This window comes from Bombus pascuorum, chromosome 16 (assembly GCF_905332965.1).
Source record: "Bombus pascuorum chromosome 16, iyBomPasc1.1, whole genome shotgun sequence".
NCBI lineage: Eukaryota > Metazoa > Arthropoda > Insecta > Hymenoptera > Apidae > Bombus > Bombus pascuorum.
Genome location: NC_083503.1, coordinates 3,752,216 through 3,769,248, shown reverse-complemented (window position 1 = coordinate 3,769,248; position 17,033 = coordinate 3,752,216). Strand labels below are relative to the sequence as shown.

Here is a 17,033-nt window from a genome sequence, read left to right as displayed (position 1 = left end):
AAGTTGTTTCCTTGGATGTTATCGTTTTTCAGATGCCGTTTAAAGCTGTTATTACATTGGTTTTGCTTTTGATATTTAATTGATTCATACAGATTAATAAACTAATTAGTTTCGTATGCTGTGTATTTCACCACCTTGCACAACCATTTACGATACATTGGTTACGCAGATAAAAACAAACGTGACGGACGGGGGAAAACAGAAGAGAATCGCAAGCAGTTGTACCAAATCTGGATTTAGGAACCAGTGATGATACCAACATGACATTTATCTCGACAAAAGCCAGTTTAGATTTCCAGCTCAGAATCTTTGGTGCCTAAGGCGCATAAAATGCAAGATGCTAGAGAAAGATAATGAAAAATTCGAAAAACAAGCGAAATGAGAGCAATGGGATACCGTAGATACGCCGCTTCATTGAACACGAATATAAAGACATTCAACAATGAGAACGATTATTCATTTTAGCAATTTCAGGATTGTTAGTAACAAAACATAGGCATCGTCGATTTTAATGGTTTTACTTCGTCGATACTTTTTTTCACATTTGTCAAACGAGAACGTTCCCCTCGATATTTTTCAAGATTTTACTGCTTTTCAAGCTAAGTGTATCGCTTTAATAATTGATAGCTTCGATCTTCGTTTTTACTATCATCTAGTGCATACGCAATTAACACTTTTAGTGCCACACGATGGTATATTGTTGCAAGGAACTTTTGCGAAAAGTACCAAAGGCGATATATGATTGCGATATCTATATATATGTATAATAAATTTTTGAAGTTGGCCCCACAAAAGGTCACACCGACCCTGGTATGGATTACAGAATTCTAATAAGAGACAGTGAAAATAAAAGAGAGAGAGAGAGAGAGAGAGAGAGAGAGAAAAGGAGAAGAATATTCGATGTATCCTTTTCTATTTCTAATGGATATATATTATTTTGATTAGGAAAGTTACATTTTGATAAGAGAAGAAAAGAGCAGAAGAACTTGTTTCGTAGTCGTAGGCATAGTTGTATACACAGATCTGAAAAGTCCTGTGAAGGAAATCAAATTTAATAATTAGTAATAGGAGATATGCGGTATAATTTATTTTTCAAAGTATAATAACAGTTTATTTTTTCAAAGTACAACAATGTAAAAGCTTCGTATCGCTTCGAAGTTGATGCAAATATTCAATAGAGGCTCGTTGGACGTTAATCATAAAGAGGTTTCCTTCAAGACATACGGGCAGGAAAGGCAGGAGAATAAAATTATCTGCTCATTCGTCACCTTTAGAAAACATATCTTTCCACTCGATTGTATTGGAGAAAAACTCATTTAGGCTAACGAAAATTCCATACAATCATAGAATGTTTAGCATAATAGCTGAATTTTCTTAGGAGAGATAAAGCGAATAAGAAACGCACCCGTTATTATAGAACCGTTATATATGGAAAGATTTTTCTTTTGAAATTCTACTACCTGTTTTCTTAGGAATTAGAAACATACAGCAAGATACAACAAAAATGGGAAATTTAGAACGTTCACTTGTGGCCCTAAGAATCTTTGCCACCGAATATGCATAAAATGCAAAATGCTAGAGAAAAATAAAGAAAATTAAAGAAAAAACAAGCGAAATCGGATACCGTAGATACGCCGCTACATTGAACACGAATATAAACACTAGATATCAGACGTTCAATAATGAGAATGATCACTCATTTTAGCAATTTCAGGATTGTTGGTAACAAAACATAGGCATCGTCTATTTCAATGGTTTTACTTCGTCGATACTTTTTTTTCGCATTTGTCAAACGAGAACGATCCCCTCGATATTTTTCAAGATTTAATTGCTTTTCAAGCTAAGTGTATCGCTTTAATAATTAATAGCTTTAATCTTCGTTTTTACTATCATCTAGTGCATACGCAATTAACAATTTTAGCGCCAAACTATGGTATATTGTTGCCAAAGGTAAGGAACATTTGCGAAAAGTGACAAGTGACATGATATGATAGATAAAATATAATATAACATAATGCTACGGCGTCTTATTATTCGCATCGCGAGAGAACTTTATCTCAAAATAAATTAATAAATTCTTACAAACTGTTGAATTTTCCTGCAGAAACCCTGTGTGAGATGTTTCACACGTTGAAAAAATTGTATACTTATTTGTAAAAATAATTTTATCATGTTCCGCGATGATTAATAATTTTTAGCACAGATATTTTCCTTCTACTCTTCTACTACTACTATAGTACGGTACATTGCGGTACGGTAAGGGGTGGAGCATCAGTGACATTTGATTGGTCGACAACTTGCGCACTTTGCACAGTGCCCTATAGTGGGATGAAGGGATCACTGTATAAAATAGGCACGTCCTAGCAGCAAGGTTTAAGATTCAAGGTTCAGTATTACTGTAAGAGTGGAATAGTTCGTGTGGTTCATTCGTACGACGTCGTCAGTATCAGAAATGTTGCCGATGCAAACGATTAATCCAATGTCGTCGGTTCCATCGACGTCGCGTGGCATTCAAGAACGATGTGATCTTCGTTTTGAAACAGCAAGACTCTTGACTTTTCGAAACTGGCCTGTATATGTTGCCATTCCCCTTGTAGCAGCAGGATTCTTTTATACGGGCACATCGAATACAATCAAATGTTTCGTGTGTCAAGTGAAGTTAAATTACCGTTTAGAGCCTAATACTCCCATGCAAATTCACAAGGCATATTCACCAGAGTGCGGATTCGTCCGCAATCAAAATTGCGGCAATGTGCCAATGAAAAGACAGAGCCGCTTGGGATCAAGAACAGTTAGCAAAGAAGCAACTTCGAAATATCATACTTACGAATCCAGATTAGGCACATTCGCAACATGGCCTAATACATACAGTGCTGGACAAAAGTATTGGCACAGCATGATTGTTATGATAGAAATGCTTATAACTACTAAACAAATTGATTTAAACAAAAAACTTTTTGACGTATTTATTTATTATCTATTCTAGTTTATTACATAACAAGAGCAACAATATAAATAAAATAATACGCAAAATAATAACAAAAATATATTTTTTGAACATTTTATGGGTGGACAAAACTATTGGCACAGTAGAATATTTACGCTTATAACTAATTACATAATAAACTTCTAATATTTTGTTGGCAGTCCTTTTCTTTTAAGGACTTCCTTTAATCTTCTGGGCATCGAGTGGACTAATTTTTTAGTGAATTCAGGTACAATATTGCTCCATTCCTGCAGAAGAACTTTCTTCAGTTCAGACTTGCTTGTGATATTATGTTTCCTAATTCTTTTTTCCAATTCGTTCCACACGTGCTCAATGGGATTCATATCGGGACTTTGAGGTGGTGTGTTTAATGTGTGGGCAGTATTATATATTATCCACTGACGAACAATATACGCCATATGTTTAGGATCTCGATCCTGCTGAAAATAGAAATCCCTGGGGAGGTTTAATTTTTGAGTACTTTTCAAAAGATTTTGCTTGAGTATATTTAAATATACATATTTATCCATTATCTCATCAATGAATATAAGTTCTCCTACACCCGATGATGCCATACATCCCCACACCATTAAACCACCACCCCCATGTTTCATGGTGGCTTGCAGATTCAGTTCGTCCATCTCTGTGTTGGGTTTTCGCCATACTAATATTCTGCCGTCAGATTTAAAAATATTAAACTTACTTTCATCTGAAAACATGATCTTTTCCCAAAAATCAGTATCTTTCGTAACAAACTCTTTCGCGAATTCCACTCTTTTCTTTTGGTTTATTTTACTGATGTAGGGCTTTCTTCGTGCTGCACGGGCAGAATAACCGGCATCCTTCAATACCCTACGTACAGTTTTGGTACTTACTTCTTTTTCACACTCAGCTTTTAACATCGAAGCAATTTCAGTCGAATTAGTTTTTGGATCCTTCTTTACAATATTTACGATTTTCCTTTTTTCTCGAATTGTTACCTTAGAAGGGCGACCACTCCTAATTTGATTCTCTAGATTTTCTTCACTTTTAAAGCGTTTTATGACTGAACGCACAGTAAAACGACTTCTGTTTATGATTTGTGCAATTTCGTTGTAAGATTTATTCATCTTATATAAATTTAATATTATTTTTCTTTCTTCAATTGTGGTTTCTTTCGTTTTTCTAGACATTATTACTCTTTCTTGGTTTTTTGTTGTTTAATAACTGAAGTCTCCAGTTTCACTGATCGAGTGTTATAATTAAGAAGATTAAAGGAAGTCCTTAAAAGAAAAGGACTGCCAACAAAATATTAGAAGTTTATTATGTAATTAGTTATAAGCGTAAATATTCTACTGTGCCAATACTTTTGTCCACCCATAAAATGTTCAAAAAATATATTTTTGTTATTATTTTGCGTATTATTTTATTTATATTGTTGCTCTTGTTATGTAATAAACTAGGATAGATAATAAATAAATACGTCAAAAAGTTTTTTGTTTAAATCAATTTGTTTAATAGTTATAAGCATTTGTATCATAACAATCTTGCTGTGCCAATACTTTTGTCCAGCACTGTATATAAAAAGTGAAGAATTAGCCGATGCAGGCTTCTACTTCAACGGAGTAAATGATACGGTTGTCTGTCACCATTGTGGAATTGCTATGGACAATTGGAGTCCAAGAGAAGACCCGTGGAATCGACATGCAATTTCGTCTCCTGGATGTTGTTATACAATCAAAGCACGGGGTTTGGAATATATTAAGAATGTAACAGGCCAAGACTTTTACGAAACTCCTACAGAAGTAAGTAGAAAAACTTACACCCTGAACCATATGTATAATTAACAATTCCAATATATACTTATGTACATTATATTTATTACAGGCACGAATAGAAACTACAGTTGACAATCATGAGAGATCCCATGATGAAAATGAAACTGACGAGATGACTCTCGTTGAGAAATGTGGTAAGTAGTGAAAATAAAAACACAGATAGATCATTTTTTCTTTAATTTGTATGAAATCCGTATACGTATAATAAATTTGTATTATATATTATATTTAAATATACTGTTTACTATTTTAGCTGCTCTGGAACAAGAAAATCAGGAATTGGAGGATGCTCGATCGTGTAAAGTTTGCATGAGACGAGAAGCAACAATTGCATTCCTACCTTGCGGACATCTCGCAACATGTAATTATTGCGCCCCTGCTTTTCTGAAATGCATAATTTGCCGGGAAGAAGTTAAAGCTGTAGTTCGTATAGCTTCTGCTTAATGCATGCACATGTATATATATATATGTAATTATGTACAAATAATAATAATTTTTAACAAATATTAAAACATTAAAACGTAACATTAAAATGTGTGATAATATGCAAATAGAAACATATTATTAATCTAATCAAATACATTTTTTCTGTATATTTTTGACTTTTCTTTTATTTTAACTGTTACTTAATTAAACATTAATCTGAATCATGTATCTTCTCTTACCTGAATAAAGTTAACTTATTTTTTAGTAATCTAACTAATTGTTCCTTGTTTTATTCCCCTTATTGTTAGTAAAATGAAACTGTATTATACATATATATTTCTAATCATAAAAGTCATAGCTTACTTTTTCTCTTATTGTACTTTCATTCTTTATGCTTCGCTTGTAATCTTCTCCATTTAAAAATAGCTACCGCAAGAAAAAGATCAAAGACAAAAACATTTAACGCTAAAGGAGAAACTATCAAGGGCTAAATCTGATAAAGACAGTAGCTCATCTTTATCCAGTATACACATATTTATGTTTCTAATTTCTGTATGATTAAGTTAAAATTACATACAATTATTATATAATTTACTAAATAGTATCAAAACAATATTGCGGTGACAATGGAAAAGATAAATCAGTTAGATCAAATGAAGAATAGCGAATTGAGTGATTGTCTAAATGTGCGTTCAATTCCGCATGATCCTAAAGCAAAAAAAAGTGTACTTATTAATAAAGTATTATCACATATCAAGAATACAACAATTTTACAGCCATTTCGTATTTGAATGTATGTAAATGTATCTTTATAAGCAAAGATAGAAATGTATCATATGTGTTCTCAAGTGTACTAAGCTGGCATAAGAAATAACACTAATATGCTATAACATAAGATATTATGTTTTTAAATTTATACATTAAAACAGCTTTAGTATATAACAAATAAAATAATGATATATAATTAGATATAATTAATAAAAGGTAATAAATTCCTTTTGCGTCGCTGATTTTTTATGATCTGTTAATCACTTCGAATATAGCTTTTCTGTCAGCTTCATTTTTTATACCAATTTCAATTAAACCTTCATTAGTTATAAGTCATAAACAAATCAATGTCAACCTAAAATAAATTTACAATATTAATTTGTAATAAAATTTTACACATACATGCATACATACATACATACGTACATACATACATACATACATACATACATACATACATACATACATACATACATATATATATATATATATATATGTATACATTGTTCAAGAAATATAGGCACATATTGATCTAATCCATAATGTTTCAGTAAAACAAACATTTTTGCTTCTTCTGAATTGAAAATTATTGCTTTTGGAGGTATCCTGTAACGTGGTGGCGTTGGTTTATTTTCCCCAAATACATTTTCATAATTCATAGTTGGAGGATCATTTTGTTGGCGCAATGGACTAAATTCAAGCACATATTCAAGACTAGTATCAGGATCTTCTTTGTCTTTACTTTAATATTTAAATCTTGTGACCGAATGGACTGTAATCTTTGCAAGCCATACAGTTCAATTAAAATATCCTAGTTATTTTGTATATGTTTCCATTGTGGATTTCTGGCATTGGCGGTAATAATACTCTCTTTCTCTTGGATCTTAGCTTTCACATTCCCTATTGTGTCAGAAACTTCCACTTCAAGAGTAATAGTTTTCCCTCTTAAGGTCTTAACGAAGGTCTGCATGTTGCTAGATCTGGGGAACTGTACAAAAAGACAAACAGATTGTATTGATGTACAATATCGTGAAAAAATGTGCAGTGGTAGTAAATCCTAAAATAAACATTTTCAATAGCTGTAAATTTTTAAAATTTTTAATTTATAAAAACATTAATCAGCTGAAGTTTTGTTAAACAAAATAATGAGGTCACAAAGTATCGGTTACTTGAAAACTCATATAATACCTTTTTACATAAACATGGAAGAAACAGCTGCTATACTTACATTTCTTGAAATAATTTATAGAATAGGGTAGACAGTTGCAACACAAGTCAATTTAAATTTCATTGATAAGCAAATATAGAAAAGCTTACAACATAATGCACAACATTAACAGAGAACGTTATTATATAGAATTATTACATTATTGCATAGAAAATCATTGACAAATGTTCAGAGTAATCCTTTTATATCAATTTATAATAAACCTTTGAATTTTTCCATATACGACTCTTTAAATCGCAAGTTGTTTCCTTGGATGTTATCGTTTTTCAGATGCCGTTTAAAGCTGTTATTACATTGGTTTTGCTTTTGATATTTAATTGATTCATACAGATTAATAAACTAATTAGTTTCGTATGCTGTGTATTTCACCACCTTGCACAACCATTTACGATACATTGGTTACGCAGATAAAAACAAACGTGACGGACGGGGGAAAACAGAAGAGAATCGCAAGCAGTTGTACCAAATCTGGATTTAGGAACCAGTGATGATACCAACATGACATTTATCTCGACAAAAGCCAGTTTAGATTTCCAGCTCAGAATCTTTGGTGCCTAAGGCGCATAAAATGCAAGATGCTAGAGAAAGATAATGAAAAATTCGAAAAACAAGCGAAATGAGAGCAATGGGATACCGTAGATACGCCGCTTCATTGAACACGAATATAAAGACATTCAACAATGAGAACGATTATTCATTTTAGCAATTTCAGGATTGTTAGTAACAAAACATAGGCATCGTCGATTTTAATGGTTTTACTTCGTCGATACTTTTTTTCACATTTGTCAAACGAGAACGTTCCCCTCGATATTTTTCAAGATTTTACTGCTTTTCAAGCTAAGTGTATCGCTTTAATAATTGATAGCTTCGATCTTCGTTTTTACTATCATCTAGTGCATACGCAATTAACACTTTTAGTGCCACACGATGGTATATTGTTGCAAGGAACTTTTGCGAAAAGTACCAAAGGCGATATATGATTGCGATATCTATATATATGTATAATAAATTTTTGAAGTTGGCCCCACAAAAGGTCACACCGACCCTGGTATGGATTACAGAATTCTAATAAGAGACAGTGAAAATAAAAGAGAGAGAGAGAGAGAGAGAGAGAGAGAGAAAAGGAGAAGAATATTCGATGTATCCTTTTCTATTTCTAATGGATATATATTATTTTGATTAGGAAAGTTACATTTTGATAAGAGAAGAAAAGAGCAGAAGAACTTGTTTCGTAGTCGTAGGCATAGTTGTATACACAGATCTGAAAAGTCCTGTGAAGGAAATCAAATTTAATAATTAGTAATAGGAGATATGCGGTATAATTTATTTTTCAAAGTATAATAACAGTTTATTTTTTCAAAGTACAACAATGTAAAAGCTTCGTATCGCTTCGAAGTTGATGCAAATATTCAATAGAGGCTCGTTGGACGTTAATCATAAAGAGGTTTCCTTCAAGACATACGGGCAGGAAAGGCAGGAGAATAAAATTATCTGCTCATTCGTCACCTTTAGAAAACATATCTTTCCACTCGATTGTATTGGAGAAAAACTCATTTAGGCTAACGAAAATTCCATACAATCATAGAATGTTTAGCATAATAGCTGAATTTTCTTAGGAGAGATAAAGCGAATAAGAAACGCACCCGTTATTATAGAACCGTTATATATGGAAAGATTTTTCTTTTGAAATTCTACTACCTGTTTTCTTAGGAATTAGAAACATACAGCAAGATACAACAAAAATGGGAAATTTAGAACGTTCACTTGTGGCCCTAAGAATCTTTGCCACCGAATATGCATAAAATGCAAAATGCTAGAGAAAAATAAAGAAAATTAAAGAAAAAACAAGCGAAATCGGATACCGTAGATACGCCGCTACATTGAACACGAATATAAACACTAGATATCAGACGTTCAATAATGAGAATGATCACTCATTTTAGCAATTTCAGGATTGTTGGTAACAAAACATAGGCATCGTCTATTTCAATGGTTTTACTTCGTCGATACTTTTTTTTCGCATTTGTCAAACGAGAACGATCTCCTCGATATTTTTCAAGATTTAATTGCTTTTCAAGCTAAGTGTATCGCTTTAATAATTAATAGCTTTAATCTTCGTTTTTACTATCATCTAGTGCATACGCAATTAACAATTTTAGCGCCAAACTATGGTATATTGTTGCCAAAGGTAAGGAACATTTGCGAAAAGTGACAAGTGACATGATATGATAGATAAAATATAATATAACATAATGCTACGGCGTCTTATTATTCGCATCGCGAGAGAACTTTATCTCAAAATAAATTAATAAATTCTTACAAACTGTTGAATTTTCCTGCAGAAACCCTGTGTGAGATGTTTCACACGTTGAAAAAATTGTATACTTATTTGTAAAAATAATTTTATCATGGATAAAAATTGGACTGTAATAGCTATCATCTCTGGTTTTCTTAGAAAGAACAACCTTGGAAGAAAAAGATGAATCATCGTGTTGGACCAATTAGTTTTGTCCTTACACAATTCTTTGGTTTGGCAGGTTTAACTAACATATTAACATATTCAAAGTAAACGAAGCACTTACTACTTATTCGTTCCTTTAAAAACACATGTTAAAGAGATCAATCAACTGATATCTACCATTACCTTTATAACTTTTTAAAATTCAATATCATACTATAGACTCTTAATTTCCATCTAAAGTTTTATCTATATTCTTTATTTTCTTGTTATGAGATATCTGTTAAAGACAGATGTTTTCACAGTTTTATAGTAGGTTAGCATAATCTCAGCTATCGTAAATAATAATTTGATGGAATTTTAGGTACGACGGGACAAAATTGACGTTAAAAGACATTAAAGGAAATTTCAAGGTACAGTTTGAACTTGTGGGTTCTTTTATATCTATTATTTGAGAATGTTGCCTGCGAGAGTGAGGTCCATTGTAATAGCAGCACATCGAATCCATTTCTTGTTGGCATTTTTGTTACTGGAAACTGACTGTTGTGTCTCCTGGTGTGTTCTCTTCTATGCTTTTACTTTCTTTACTACTATCTGCCCTTTCGTTTCTGTTCGCCAGGTCTGACGGAGAGTCACGTTTCTGCGTCTTTAAGGAGACCAGGATTGTTTTTTTTTTTTTTTTTCATCGTAAAATATATTTTTTTTTTTTATTTTATTTTGGTTATTTTACAATTTGTCCTTGCGGACATTTGGTAAAGTGTTATATCTTGTTGGTGAAGAAAAAAAAAATATAAATAAAAAATAATATAGCATGAAACCAGGATTGTGTAGCTAAGAAGGTCCGTGGTCGATTTTAGTAATAGTATTTTTCTTTCGTTTCTCCTTTCACTGTGTCTATCTTCTTTCCTTCTCTTATTTCCTTGATTGTTTTTATGGTGAGCATTTATCAGTTTATTATTTATTTAGCACTTTTCGTTATTGAATATTACAATATAAATTGACATACAATTATGTAGGAGGATAAAAAAGATATGTAAAATCTTGCCTGGCTTCGTTTTGAAGAAAATGGATTGTGAAGTTGAGTAAAGAGAATTTCATAATTGATTTTCACGAAAACAAAGCGGAAAATGTCATTATACATTTTCTACTTCATTTTCACCGCGCGCAGGGAATCATCGCTCTTCGGTTTGTGTCACAATTTTCGGCACATGTATTTTTGCATTCTTTCAAACGACATACGTATGTATAATACTTGTACATTCTCTAATTGCGAATATTGAATACATGTAACATTATCGAAAAATATAAACAAAGCAATATATAAGTAAGTACATATGAGAGAATGAAACAACGTATGGTGACTATCGTTTGATGCTAAAAAGATACTTTCTTCGTGTATACCATCATAGCTTATTAACACTTAGTCAACCGCGCGCACCAGAGCGAGGTATACGCTTCTTTGTCTACCGCACCCGCACAAGCCAACCAGTACACTGTTCACCGTGCATTTTTGCAAGTAACAAGGATTAATATTCACTAATACTTGAAAAATAAAGGAGTCTAGAAATTATTCAACTGGTCAATTACATTTTACGGTAATGATTTTTTTTAACGATTTCACATATTGTTTATACAAAATACCAAATTAAAAGTATGTATTAAAAGTATAAAAAAGATATAGGTAAAATTAAAAACATTAAACTTGACTAAAGATAAATGACACGACTTGAACGTGAAGTTAAAAATTCATAATGCATTTTAATATTTTTTTACAGTGTGATATCGTTGCACTGTAACTTTATTTAGTCATAACTGATAGTGTAACTTTTTAATTAACTGTATGACCACTAAATTGGTGTATTTTATTACATATTGTACTTTATAAAAGCGGAAGTAGAGTTGCAATCAATTGGGAATAATTCCAGGTAAACAATAGCTGATAATAACGATAACAACAAAAAAGAAAACGCGTTGCTAAAGTCAAAAAGGGAGATCACTCCCTTCGGTCATTCAGCGATGTTCTCTTCGCAGAGAGATCTGCCCGTTCTGATGGATAAGTGTTAAAAAAAGTAAAAAAGCCAACACCACACGGAGTTCCCAAGCGGTCACCCATCTAAGTACTACCCGTGCCCGGCGCTGCTTGACTTTCGTGATCGGACGAGAACGAGTATTTTTTTTTTTTTTTTTTTTTTTTTTTTTTTTTTTTTTTTTTTTATAACGTTTATTGTCCAAGAAGATGAGTATTACATGTGTATGTTATTCACAATAAACAATGAATTTCGGTTGTAGGGTGGATTAGGCAAAAGTACCGATACGCGTCGGTACGACGTAGCCATGGTCTAATATGTGTCGTGGGTTTTAGGTTTTTGCGTTTATTTTTTTGTTTTTTTTGGGTTTAAGTCGCATTGGTGCGTGATTTTTGTGTATTCTTGTGTGTGTTGTATTTTGTCCTGAAACTTGGCCGCAAAACAGGACTCCTCGGTGTATTACTTTTATGCGTTGTGGGATTTTGGGGGGGGGGGGATGAGTGGGAAGGGGAGGGGGGTGTTAAATTATATTATTTACAATTGTTTATAGTATTTACATATTTACAGTATTTACATCTAGGTTATACGGTGGTAGAATGGTTTTTTTTTTTTTTTTTTTTTGTCAAATTGGTAGTTTTCACTTATATTTTCTTATGGGTTTGGAATCCACCAATATTTTTTTGTGTTTCTTCTGTGTTTGTCTTTAGTGTCTTTTTGGGGGAGGGCCATGTTGTACCTCCACCTGGTGTCTGCAGTCAGTCCGTTTAGGTTTTCCTCGTAGAGTATCGTTTTTATCCCTATTTTTCTTTTTATGTGGAAAATTATCGGGATATTGTTTTGGTCTTGGAGGTAATTTTTTTCGTCTAGGTATAGGAACGCTTCTGGGGGGATGTAGCCTGTTTTCATTGTGTTTTTGTAATATTGTACGTTTGGGTATAAGCCGCTGAAGATTAGGCTGTTTTCTTTTATTTTTGACGCTTGTGCGAAATGATTTCTTGCTAGTTTTAGTATGTGACAGTCAATGCGGTGAATGTTGGCTAGGTCGTAGATTTTTTTGTTTTTTATATATTTTTTGTATCCGCTCTGTTCGGATCTGTACGCATTTTGGCAAGCTCTAATGCATTTTCTTTCGAAAACGCGGATTCTCTCCATTAGCGATGCTGGTATGTTGTACCAGATTGGGCAACCGTATGTTATAATTGGTCTAATTAGAGCTTGGTAGCATAATGTTTTTACATTATTCTTGAGCTGTTTCGAGTAAAATAGTCTCTTTGCTCTCCAGAATGCTTTATTGGCCTTGGCGAGTTGGGTTTCTATGTGTTGTTTGTAATTTAGTTTGTCATCTATGTTTATGCCTAGGTACTTTACGCAGTTTTTGTGTGGTATGATTGTCTCTTCGGATGACTTTTCTTTTAATTGGAAATTTTTGCAGTGTTTTCTTTCTGCTGGGCCGATTTCGCTGGTTTTGGGTTTGAACAGTATGCTTTCGCATTTGTTTGCGTTAATTCTTAGTTTCCATGTGTGGTAGTAATCATTGATTTTGTCGAATAGTTCTTGGAGGTCTGTGTTTATTGTTTTAGTTTTGCGGCCTGTTACGTAGATGATTAGGTCGTCTGCGAAGGCTATGGAGCGTTTGTGGGTAGATTTGTTCATGTCGAACAGGTTTTAATATGTCACTGTTGTATATGTTGAAGAGTAGCGGGGAGTTTACAGTTCCTTGTTGGAGTCCGTTTTTTATGGTGAATTCTTTGTTCGATGTATGGGAGTCCTCGGTCATTAGGAATGTTCTGTTTGTAATCATGTCCCATATTATTTTGATTAAGTATCTCGGGAAGTTTTTTTTTATTAATTTATAAATGAGGCCTGTGGTCCAGACTGTGTCGAAGGCTTTTTCGAGATCTATTAAGCAGGCGGCTACTCGTTGTTTTGCGTTTAGTGCCCAGCAGATGTCTGACGTGAGTTTGTTTGTCGCGTGTAGTGTGGAGTGTTTGTGTCGGAAGCCAAATTGGTTTTCTGGTATAATGTTTTTTTTTTTGCAGAATGTAGTTAGGGGGTTATTGATGACTACTTCAAATACTTTGCTTATGTTGGGGAGGAGACTTATTGGTCGTAGGTTTGTGAGTGATGAGCCGTCTTTATTTTTTTTTGTGATTGCTATTATTTTGGCTTTTTTCCACTTTTTCGGGAAGTATGCGTTGTTTAGCGCATTGTTGAATATTACTGTGTAGTACCATTTTATTTTGTTTGGTAGGTGCTTAAGTGAGATGTTCGGGATGCCGTCGAAGCCGGAGGATTTTTTATTATTTAGCTTGGCGAAGATTTTGTTTAGTTGGTTATAATTTGTAAAGTAATTTATTTCTGTTTCTGGTTGTTTGGGATTGTCTGAGGTGTTTTCGTTTGAGAACGTGCAGACTGTTTTGTTTAGCGTTATGTCTTGTTCTATTTCGTTTTTGAGTTTGTTCGTTTCTGCGATGATGATTCTGTTTAATTCTTCTCGGCCCATGTGTTCGTTTTGGGTATGTGTTTTGGAGAAGTGGGTGCCTATGATGTCTAGTTTTTCTGTTGTTTTAGTTATTATGAAGTTATTCTCGGTGTCTTTGCTGGTGTTGTGTATCTCTATACCTGCTTCTTGGATGAGGGGAGCTTTCTCTGGGGGCAATTTGAGCGGAGTGCTGGGGTTTTGTTCTTTCGGTCTGAAGATTTGATTTATTTGTGGGAACATGTTGGCTGAGTCGTTTTTGGAGATATTTTTTATTTTGTTTGACCAGTAGAGGTTTATAGAGTTTGCGAATTCTTGTTTCTGTTGTAATTTTATTTTGTGTAGTAGGTATTTTAGGTATTCTAATTCCTCTCTTTTGTCGTAAGAGTAGTTGTGTTTTATATTGTTTATTTTGGAGAGTATGTAGCTTTTGTCTCGTTGTAGTTCTTTTATTTTGTTGTTGATATATAGATCGCAGGAGTTTTTTTGTTTGTAGGTTGGGACGGATTTTTGGAGTGCGCTTTGTATGTGTTTTTCGATTTCGTCTATGTATGTGTCGATTTGTCTGTTTGTTAGGTTGACGTTGTTGTAGATATTTAGGTCGCATTTCTGATCGAGTAGTTTTTGGAATTTTTTCCAGTTTGTCTTTTTGTAGTTGTACTTGGGGGTTTCGGTTTGTGTTTCAAGTGTTAGGTAGTCGGATGTGTTTTTGTTTATCTGTAAGAGTATGGCTTTATGGTCGCTGTCGTAGTCTAGGGTTTTGAGCGTGTTATTTGGTCGTAAGTTTTGGATTTTTAGTCGCGCATCTGTTAGGCATATGTCGAGGTATGAGCCTCCTTTTGGGTAGGAGGGTAGCTCGGAGCTGTAAAGGTTTGTTTTGTAGTGTATGCTTTTATTGTCTAGCCAGTTTCTGATGAAGTTTCCTCTCGTATTGTTTAGTGGGTTTTTCCAGCTTGTGTGTTTTGCGTTAAGGTCGCCGGCTATTATGTGGAAGTTTTCTTGTTTGTCGAGCTGTAAAAGTTCGAAGAGGTTATTGAATTCGTCGTTAAATTCTTTTTCGTTTCCGTAGGATGCGTAGGCTGCGGTGATGAGTAAGTTTTCCTTTTTGTTTATTTTTATTTTTATGGTTGTCGTCTCCAGGGTTTTAAAATTTGTTATTTTGTCGTTTTGGATTTCTTTGAATTTCAGGGGGTTTTTTATGAGGATTGCCGTTCCTCCTCCTTGGATAGCGTTTGGTCTGTCGTGTCTTATTATGGAGTAGTTTTTGAAGGATACTTTGTGTCTTTTGTTCAGTTTTGTTTCTGAGATGAGTACGATGTCGGGGGTTTCTTTGTTTATTAGGGTTAGCATACTGTATCTTTTTTGGTTTGAGATTAGAGAGTTTGCATTTATTGCAATTATTTTCAGGTGTTTTAAATCTAATTTGGATGTTTTATGTTGTGTTTGTTGGTTTGGTGTGTTTTGGTTAATTGTCGACTTCGATATCTAAGGAGTTGAAGATGGTGTTGAACCTGTCTTCGTGCGATGATATTGCATTTTTTAATTCGTTGAGTTGTATTTGTTGTTGATTTAGTGCTTGGATGATACATTTTTTAAAATCTTCGAAGGCGTTTAATATTATTTGTTGAGGGATGATCTCGGTTGTAATTGGGATTTGGTTTGCCCGCGAATCTAGTTTTGGGTTTATTGTGTGAGGGGGGTTTTCGATTTCCTGCTTTGGTCTTGCTTGTTGTTTCACTGCGTCCGAGAACTTTAGTTCTGGGGTGTATTTTCGGCTTATCTGTTCTAGCCGTTTGTTTTTTGTTTCTTTGTCTTTTTTAATTTTTTCTGAAAGTTTTTGTCGCAGCTCTATGATTTTGGGGCACCCTTTGTATGACGCGGGGTGTCCGTAGCTTTTGCAGTTGACGCAGAATATTTTATCCTTTGTGATTGTATCGTCTTTTTTTATTTTGCACTCGCCTGGGCCATGGGGCTCGGTGCATTTTACACAGCGGTAGATTAGGTTGCAGTTTTGTGCTGTGTGGCCTAATCGTTGGCATTTGTGGCATTGGGTAATGTCATTTTTTCTTATTTTTTCCCAAGTTATTTTATAGTAGCTTAGTCTATTTATTTTTTGTAATTTCACGACGTTGCTATTGGGGGATACCTGTACTATGTATATTGGGAGCAGTCTGTTACTTTCCCTTGACTTTCTTGTCGAGAAGCGCGATACTTTCGTAAACTGTATGTCGTCTATTTTTAATGCTTGTAAGTCTTCTAGTATTTCTGTCTCTGTAAGGTTAATGTCTAGTCCTTTTAATAGGAACGTGTGATGTTTTTGTGCTTTTGGTGTGTATGTGTAGAACGTTGTGTTTGTTGATATCAGTAATTCTTTTGCTTTAACGTAGTCGCTTAGATTATGTAGGTATAGAGCGTGTTTGTTCGCGTGTATTCTGTTAATGTGAAAGTTTTTGATTTTGAGCGCGTCTTGTAAGAGAGCAATGGTGTCTTTTGGGTCTTGATGAGTTATGTTGATTGGCGGGGGCCTGTTACCTTTTGTGGGTGAGGGGGCGTCCTGTTGTTCCTGTGTGGGGTGGTTGGTGGGCTGTACCTGTTGTGCTTGTTCCATCAGTGTCTTTGTCGGTGGGGGTTGCTCTTTTGGTTTGATCAGATGAGTGTGTTGATTTTGTGGTGTCGGCGGCCTCCTAGGTGGGGCGAGGGGGCTGTTTGTTCGTGTGTTGTTTGATTTTTCTTGGGTGTGTGGTGTTCCCAATGTGGACGTAGTCCTCCTGTTTGCTTTGATTCGCATTTCATTGTTCTTCTTTCTTATGGCTTCCACGATCGCATTTTGTATTGTTGATTCTT

The 17,033-nt window shown here is 34.1% G+C and overlaps 1 protein-coding gene across 1 annotated transcript; it reads left to right on the top strand.

The window, feature by feature from the left end:
* The first annotated feature begins 2,452 nt into the window (after window positions 1-2,452).
* Window positions 2,453-5,247, top strand: LOC132915301 (E3 ubiquitin-protein ligase XIAP-like). The gene is made up of 4 exons (XM_060975106.1): window positions 2,453-2,840; window positions 4,538-4,770; window positions 4,853-4,937; window positions 5,057-5,247. The coding sequence occupies exons 1-4, from the start codon at window positions 2,453-2,455 to the stop codon at window positions 5,245-5,247; spliced, it is 897 nt and encodes a 298-aa protein (XP_060831089.1).
* Window positions 5,248-17,033: the final 11,786 nt, after the last annotated feature.